Source organism: Octopus bimaculoides, chromosome 4 (genome assembly GCF_001194135.2).
Source record: "Octopus bimaculoides isolate UCB-OBI-ISO-001 chromosome 4, ASM119413v2, whole genome shotgun sequence".
In the NCBI taxonomy this organism is placed as follows: Eukaryota; Metazoa; Mollusca; class Cephalopoda; order Octopoda; family Octopodidae; genus Octopus; species Octopus bimaculoides.
In genome coordinates, this window is record NC_068984.1 from 19,370,996 (window position 1) to 19,380,360 (window position 9,365).

The following is a 9,365-nucleotide window of genomic DNA, read 5'->3' on the forward strand; positions in this document are numbered from 1 at the left end:
AGGGGAGGGAAGAAGAAGAAGAAGAAGAAAGAAAAAGAAGAACAACAACAAGGAGCAGGAGAAGAAGAAGGAGGGGGAGGGGGAGAAGAATAAGAATAAGGAGGAGGAGGAGGAGAAGAAGAAGAAGAAGAAGAAGAAGAAGAAGAAGAAAAAGAAGAAGAAGAAGAAGAAGAAGAAGAAGAAGAAAGAAAGAAAGAAAGAAAGAAAGAAAGAAAGAAAGAAAGTAGCTACTGTTCAGATATTTGGCTTCCACAATTTCCACTTTTATCAGCAGACATCAGTTTTAAAAGTTATCTAAGTAAAAGTTAGATCTGTAAATATTAAGTTCGCACAATTGTGTTTAAGAGTAACAATTTTAGTGAAGAGTTAACATCACTTCCTGAAAACCTACCAAGAGAGTCTGTGAAAACAATCAGCTTTTATATTTAGATAAGGTGATTATATTTACTCTTAAACTAATTTTCTAGTTTTTCTAAGATTGGCTCTTATTGGGAAACGTGATAAACACTGATAAACTCTGGCCACATGAACGAACATGGAGATAACATCTTTTAAGTTGAAAGACTCTGCTTGTTTTGTTACAACACTTATGACATTTTATGATTCACCATAAATGCTTACTCCATTTGAAGTTAATGATGGGTTGTTCTTTCACTCTTATCTCTGCTTCGTTAATTGTTGTTGTATGTGATACTGAAGTTTTTGTATCCGAGGAGAGAAAGTTTTAGCACCACAGCATAATGAAAGAAATACATATGCAAATGCTTGCTTATGAAAGTGACACAAATCAATGGTACCCCAGTACCTCACTGGGGGACTGATCTTAGCCAATGAAAGTAAACTGCTGCCATTGCCACCACTACTATCATCACCAGAACCACCCCCATTTCCATGGCATTGGTAGCATAGGTGAAGACAATAATGACAACAATGATGACTTCTATCCACCACTAGCACCTAGAATCACCACCACCATTTTTATGTCCACTTTTCTATGCTGGCATGTGTTGGAGAAGTCTTCACAGTCCAACTTTGTTCCTATTTGATGTTACTACTCAATCACATGAGTCAGAAGACCATGTCCCACTTATGCACTGCAGTTTTTTGCTTTGTTTCATTAGCTTGATGTCCTTCCAATCATCAACTACTTTACAGAATGCACAGGATACATTTTATTGTAGCACCAGCACTAGAGAAGTGGTAATGTCCTCAACAAGACCAAAGAGTTTTCTCAACCCTTCATTTTCTCTATCTTTCACTAACTGCATTATAGATTGCTAGTGCTACAATAAAATGCACCCAATGGTGCATTTTATCATGACACTAGCAGCAATGAGGTTGTTATGCACTTCACACAATGTACTGGGTGCATTTTATTGTGGTACCAATACTAATGAGGTTGCTTTGTATCATGTAAAGCTATGGAGTCCTTACTACTGTTTGAAATGTTTGTACCCTCAAGGTAACATGTCCAAGAAGGCGACATGCACAAGCATACATATTGTGAAATCCCAATCAACTGGATTTTCACAAAAAAATTGACTCTACTCTACTCTAATCTGTCTGTCTGTCTGTGGCAAGAATGGTAAGTATGAAAGACGACACCATTTTAGGCATAAACTTGTAAAAAAAAGAGAGAAAAGGTACTTACTTTCATGTACCTTTTTAAAAAAAAGAAGCCTGAGGTGACCGTGGTCTTTTCCGTAGGCTTTTCTCTCCACGGATAAACCTAATCTGTTCCCCGTTTTTTTACATTGACTGTGATACACGATCCCTATTGATCGGTTCCCCCCCTTTTTTTTTCCGCGATCCCTTTTGATCAAACTCCTCCTTTTTTTTCTCCCACCTCCAAGAAAAGCTCTACATTGTATTTTGTCCATTTTCTGTATTTAGCCCTGTGTGGCCATAATAAAAAGATATCTATCTATTTATCTATCTATCTACCTCTCTATTTATGTAAGTAAAGTATATTCGTTTGTGCATGTACATATATATGCATATGTATATATATATATATATATATATAACAACACATTTTCCCTAACAAATCCAGTGTTCTTGGTTAAGACAAGAGGCTAATCCCCAATTATGTGGTCAGCTGTGACTTAAACATTATTTATTGATAAGCTGCTGTAGTTCAGTTTGACAATAACTGGACAGAATCACTCATCAATTTAAATAAACGCAGTTAAACTTCTGATCATTTTTCATGCAGTTACTAAATAATTGACTTTCAGTTTTAATATAATCAGCATCTCAGCACTGCAGCTTTGGCACTTGTTCTCCTGGACTTTTACCAAAGATATTAAATCTTTCATATGAGAATATATTTCTTCAGTCAATGTGAATTTTCTGAGATATATATTATACAATCATCTGCTTTGATGCAACACAAGCCAATAGGAAGGTAGGGGTGTACATGATAGTGGTTTCTTAGTTAGCTAGAAATAACAACCAGATCTTTCTCAATTTACACTTTATTGTCTTAAAATAAAGGACATGTTGAATAATGTAGCTTCAGACACACTATTCTGGGACACATACGGGGTTCATAACTGGAAAGGTTTTGATCACAGACTGCTCAATCAGATTTGGCCTAGAGCTTAGCAACAACAACAACAAGGGATAATCTTTTAACATTTATTTGTTTCACTCATTGGACTGTGGCCATGCTGGGGCACTGCTTTGAAGGGTTTTAATTGAACAAATCAATCCCAGTACCTTTTTTTTTATTATTAAGGGTCCGGTCTTTATTCTATTGGTATCTTTTGCTGAACCACTAAGTCATGAGAATGTAAACAAAACAACACCAGTTGTCAAACAGTAGAGAAAGAAAAACAACACACACACACACACAAACATGCATAATAGGCTTCCATACAGTATCTCTCTACCAAATTCACTCACAAGGCATTGGTTGGCCTGGTGTAACAATAGAAGACACTTGTTCAAGGTGCTGCAGTGGGACTGAACCTGAAAACATTTAGTTGCAAAGTGAACTTCTTAACCACAGAGCCATGAGAACATTTCAAAAATTTTCTAAAGCTGTTTGCTTTTCTTACCTTATGTTTAGCATTGTCTTCTTTGACGTTAGAAATTTTCTCTTTGAGTTTTAATTCGGCAGATGTGAACCAGCGGCAAATATCATCCACTAGGTTTCCATAGTTCTTACGCTGTGATTGCAACAGTTTCAGTTGTTCTTCTTTGCCCTTTAAACTTTCAAGCAGTTCTCGTTGTGCTGTCACTACCTGATTGACTTTCAGTTTCATTACCGTCGGCATTTCAGCATTGCAGCTTTGGTACTTGTTTTCTTGTACTTTTACCAAAGGCATTAACTCCTTCATGTGAGAATCTATTTCCTGTGTCAATTCCTGAAAAGAGTATATTTAAAATATGGGAGATATCATCTGGATTTCTCTTGTGGTTGCATCACAAACACAACTATGACGATCAAACTCCCATATTTTCAATAATATCTGGACCTGAAGCATTCAACTTAATATCATATTTCAATTTATACATTTCTTTGATAATGATTTCTACTACTGGCTGTAAAAAAAAAAGCCATTCCAAAGAAGACTTCACCAGTGCTTGTGCCATGTAAAAAGCACCCTGCCCACTCTGTAAAGTGGCTGGCACTGGGAAGGGCATCCAGCAGTAAAAGCCATGCCAAAACAGACGTCACTGGTGTTGGTGCCACATGAAAAGCACCAACCACTCTGCAGAGTGGTTGGTGCTAGAGAGGGCATCTAGCAGTAAAAGCCATGCCAAAACAGATGTCACTGGTGTTGGTGCCACATGAAAAGCACCAAGTAGACCTTGGTACAGTCCTGTTGTTTACCAGCTCTAATCAAACCATGCAACCCATACCAGCATAGAAGATGGACATTAAATGATGACGACAACTACACACACAAAGCCTAAAATTTTAGAGAAAAGGGCAAGTTGATTACATCAATCCCAGCACTTGACTGGTACTTATTTCTTTAACCCCAAAATGATAAAAGGCAAAAATCAGCCTTGGTGGAATTTGAATGCAGAACATAAAGACAGATGAAATATCACTAAGCTACTATCTGGTATGCCAACAATTCTGTCAAATCACTACTTTATATACTGTCAACTTAATGTGACAGTCCCAATAAGGGAATCATACTGCTGCTATTTAGCCCGAGGAAGCTGGACTGCTTCCTGTCGGCCTTGACACATTTCCTGTGTCCTTATATTTGTGAGGGGGAGACAAGCACCCCTACTCAGCCTAGTCTGCATTCAGGGACATGTTTCTGAGTCATTGCTCGTCATCAGCCTGAAGTAGCAAACCAATTGGCTGGAGATGTCTGTCAACCTCTCGCAAATATATATATTTCTAGTCAAAACACATTCACTGATTACAAAAATTAGAAATGATCTAATTATAAATCTCACAGAGAGAATTAAGCAGCAGTGTTACGATAAACCAGTTGTATACTGTCAACTTAATGTGACAGTCCCAATAAGGGAATCATACTGCTGCTATTCAGCCCTAGGAAGCTGGACCGCTTCCTGTTGGCCTTGAAGTTCATTATCTGATTCCTTATTTTGTGCTTAAATAACAAACGGAGTTGACTGCTTGATGCTGTTTGCTAATCTGAAATGGCTGGTTAACTTTCTTGACTTCAGAGGAGATGTATCTTTTATAAAAAAAAAGTGAAAACCTTACAGCTTTATATTTTGGCACAAAATCTGAAAGCAAGGGGTGACTCCTGCAGTAGTAGTAGTAGTAGTATGAAGGCATATGATGTAACAGTGCATTGCAGCGCTACCACGTGTTGGTGATTCCCTACGCCTGGTGAATGACATCTTTGCACCACTCAGGTGACAACCCTCCAACCCATGGGTCTGTTTGAGTAGTCATTGCTGGTGAGTGTTTTATGAGATTGTAGTGTAAATCATACCTCAACTATTTTAGTTGCCTTCTATGACATGCAGACAAAATATTAGGTCAATTCTTTGACATGTTGGTCTCCCACACAGCACAACTCAGTGCTGTGTGGAGGCCAATACCTGACTGATACTTTATTTTATCAACCTTGAAAAGATGAAAGCCGAAGATGACCTCAGGATTTGAACATAAGATGTAAACAAATACCAAAAACCATATATATAAATATTTAAAATAATCATCAGCTGAAATTTATAGAAATATATATACTGATATGTGCGTAAATGTTAATAAATACAAACAAATATTCATATAAGCAAATTCTGGGTAAAAAAGAAAGAGTTTAATCAACAGGATTACTAATTACCTTTGTTTTCTCACCAGGAGAAGTAGAACCATCAGTAACATTGCCAAGTCTTTGGACTGTAATATGACAATCTTGAAGCCATTCAACTGTTTTATCAAGTTCTTTGTTTAAGTTCTTCCGGTCATTAATCTCATCACATATCTGGGTGGAATATTCTTGGCATTGATAAGATATCCTATTAAATGATTATAATAATAAAATGATAATTAATATTATTGTAACTATAATAAATAATAATGATGATTATGATGATAAGAATTTCAAATTTTGGCACATGGCCAAGAACTTTTTAGTGAGATGAGGTTAGCTAATTACATCAACCCTAGCATTTAACTGGAATTCATTCTACCAACTCCGAAAGGATGAAAAGCAAACTTCATCTTTGCAGAATTTGAACTCAAAATGTAATAAACTGAAAGAAATGCTACTAAGCATTTTGCTTGATGAGCTTACCATTCTGCCAACATGCCACCAAGGATGAAAGGCAAAGCCGACTGCAGAAGAATTTGAACTCAGAATGTAAAGATGAGCAAGATGTCGTTGACAATTTCACCTAGCATGCTAATGATTCTGCCCGCTGATCATCTTAATAATAATAGTCATTTCTACTATAGGCACAAGGCCTGAAATTTTTGGGGAAGGGGCAAGTTGATTACATTGACCCCAGTACTCAACTGGTACTTAATTTATTGACCCCAAAAGGATGAAAGGTGAAGTTGACCTTGGCAGAATTTGAACTCAGAATGTAGCAGCAGACGAAATACTGCTAATCATTTTGCCTGGCGTGCTAATGATTCTGTCAGCTCACTGCCTTAATGATAATAATATTAATAATAATAATAATAATAATAATAATAATAATAATAATAATAATAATAATAATAATAATAATAATAACTCACATTACACATACTCTACAAAACAGATGGAACATTACAATAACACCAGGAATAGCAATGAAATCCCACAAGAATGCCAAACTGAAATGGCATAAAAATGTTCTACATTCCCAAATGACAATACTGCATATAGCTCAAGAGCACAGAGGTGCACCTGCTGCTACAGTTAAAACTCGCATAATGTTATTGAAAATATGATGATAGTTGATAATACAAGAGAAAATACAAAACCATAACAAAATACTGCATGTATTCACAGATCTGTGCTTCAAACTGCAGTGAAACAGTGAAAGCATGCAATATAAATAAGACTACTAAATAATCATAATAATTTCTAATAATAAATATGATTTTGTTGTATTTTGGGAGGGTGTTTATGTGAATAAGAAGCACATGTGTTTCTTATTTCATTTGTCAATTGCTTATTTATTTAACCAATCGATTGACTGAATGGTTAATCAAACAGTTGATTAATTAATTAGTTAAAAGTTTAACCAGTTGACAAATAAAATTAAAACGAAGGAATGTACTTATGTATTACAGGTATAATGGCCCTCCCAAAATACAACAAAATATGTTTCAATACACAAGTTCAAATCAAGAATCTTGCAAACTAAATGCAAAAACTAAATATGACTTTACTCTTGGGCAAACTTGTCTATATGGTATTTTGTAAATTATCTAAAAAAAAAAAAATTACCTAACTACAGAAATATTGAAGAAATATGAAAAGAATTATGAAATAATAAAAAGTAATATCAATATAAAAAAATAGCAATGTTGGAAAATTATTTTGTAGCCCCAAATGAATGGGATGCAAAAGACTATCATTGTTAGCAATATCCATGTCTTTTGTAGAGCATTATCATTATGGAAGCTAGGTCCAAGACTTTATTAAAGCATGTACCCACTACACTCTCGGAGTGGTTGGCATTAGGAAGGGCATCCAGCTGTAGAAACTCTGCCAGATCAGATTGGAGCCTGGTGCAGCCATCTGGCTCATCAGTCCCCACTCAAACCGTCAAACCCATGCCAGCATGGAAAGCGGATGTTAAACGATGATGATGATGATTGATTAATATTATTTACTATTCACAATGTTCTTTTGGTGAAAGCAGGATTATGCCCACTGTCTAAGTAATTAAGATGTTATAATTCTTCACAAAGCAGCTGTGAGAAGACCAAACCGTAAAGTGGTATTAATACCATTTCTTATTCACAAATCTGTTTTGATTTTATGTCTGCTATATTAATCCTTTTATTACTGTATGTCTGCTGAAAAAATACACTGCCTTTGTTTCGATTCATGTAGAAAATAAGGAAGAATTCAGTAAAATAACTTTGTCCTTATTAACTTGGAATTTAAAACAAATTAGCTTGAAATTTTCAAGGAAGGTTTTAATTTAGATTATTTTAAACCTGGAAGATCATTTGAACCAAGGGTTGTTGCAAGCAGTTTGGCATCAAAAGGGTTAACAACTAAGGTGTCACAATTCTTCACAAAACAACTGTGTTAAGGTGGCATTAACATCATTTACTATTCACAAATATTTTGGTCAAATATCCTCTACCTTAGCAACTAAGATGCCACAATTCTCTACCAATCAGCTGCAAGGAGATACGATGTTCAAGTAGTATAAATAATCATATACTTTGCACAAATTTTTTTGTCACAATTCTCCACCGAAGTAACTTCTTCCATGATCAAAATTTAACACTATTTCTCTTTCCTTTATGAAAACCACAAATACAACAGCTGAAACTGACTAACCAACAAAGCACAGGACACCTAAATAGCAGCCATATTTTGAACAGTTATTGGTGCAAAGAAGGCGGCATTATGGCTGCTTAAGATTAAATAGATATGCACTGGAGATGAATTAGAGTTAGAAATGAACCTGGGATGTTTGCGAAATAACTTAATAATAATATATTTTATTTTAGATTTTAAATTTTATATTTGTGAACAATAGCATTGCCACTTTCTAACGGACCAATCATCAATAAGTTCATGTTTGTATTCCCCATAATAATATTCATATAATTCAACTTGATTAAAATGCGATTTCTAAAATATATTTACATCTTTCTTTGAAGTTTCAGATCGATTTTATCATGATAATATATTTAATAAAGTTAATGAGAAATGTTCCATGGATGCAAGGTTGAAATTAAAGTACTTCATACCTTTCATATCTTTCAGTAAACAACAATAGTTGGTCTTGGGAATGAAGCTTAGCCTCTGCAGTAGGCAGACACTGGAGAAGAGATGATACTGAATCTTTTAATTTCTTTAAGGTAGGTTCTGTTGCATTCAAGTTCTGATCAATTTTCTGCAAAACCAAAACAAAACAAAAAAGATTTTAAAAAACAACAACTTTTATTAAACTTTTCCAATATCAGTTTCTTTTCATAAAAATGTAAAAGTAATACAGCATAATTGGAGAAATGTGTATGTGTGTGTGTGTTGTCAAAAATGGTTTAATATATTTTCTTTCTTCAAATTAAGACGTCAGGAGGACACATCAATAGCACCAAAATTTCACAAACATACAACTATTATTGTTCTGATTTTTTCCCTCATGTATATTACCTTTCACCTAAACCAATTTAATGCACCTATATACATATATATATATATATATATATTTTTTTTTTTTTCCAGCAATTATGCCACATCTTACCTCCAACACCAGTACTATATACTTGTTCTTTCTTCCCAGAATTGCATTTCATCAGAACTCTCTCCCCATCCCTGGTGTACCTCTAACCTTTAACTTATAATTCAAAGTGAATTTTAATTGCACTAATCTCATCTAGTTATTTCAATCAAAGGCACAAAAAAAACTACAGAGATAGCTTCTTTAAAAGATAAATAAATATATTTTCTTTTAATTACTTAATATTCAATTGATGCAAGCATAGCTGAAAGGTTAAGAACTTTGCTTCACAATCGGGAGACCCTGGTACAATTCCACTGTGTAGTATCTTAGGCAAACATCTTTTAACTATAACTTCAAGTCAGTCTAAGACTTTTGAGTGGAATAGAGAAGGTGGGAACTGTGTGGAAGCTGATTAGATAGATTGTGTCTATAATTCTGTAATTCAAAGATGCAACCATGTGGTTGAGAAGCAAACTTCTTAACACACAACCATACCTGCACCTGTGTGTATATAT

At 34.8% G+C, this 9,365-nt stretch overlaps 1 protein-coding gene across 9 annotated transcripts in view; it reads right to left on the bottom strand.

The window, feature by feature from the left end:
• The window catches only part of LOC106881484 (nesprin-1), an 811,219-nt gene that overhangs the window by 204,162 nt on the left and 597,692 nt on the right, over window positions 1-9,365 (bottom strand). For all 9 annotated transcript variants that reach the window (XM_052966929.1, XM_014931893.2, XM_014931887.2 and 6 more), the window contains 3 exons: window positions 8,375-8,520; window positions 5,289-5,463; window positions 3,063-3,371 (listed from right to left, as the gene is read on the bottom strand). In XM_052966929.1, coding sequence (XP_052822889.1) covers window positions 3,063-3,371; window positions 5,289-5,463; window positions 8,375-8,520 — 630 coding nt within the window. The remainder of the gene's footprint in view (window positions 1-3,062; window positions 3,372-5,288; window positions 5,464-8,374; window positions 8,521-9,365) is intronic.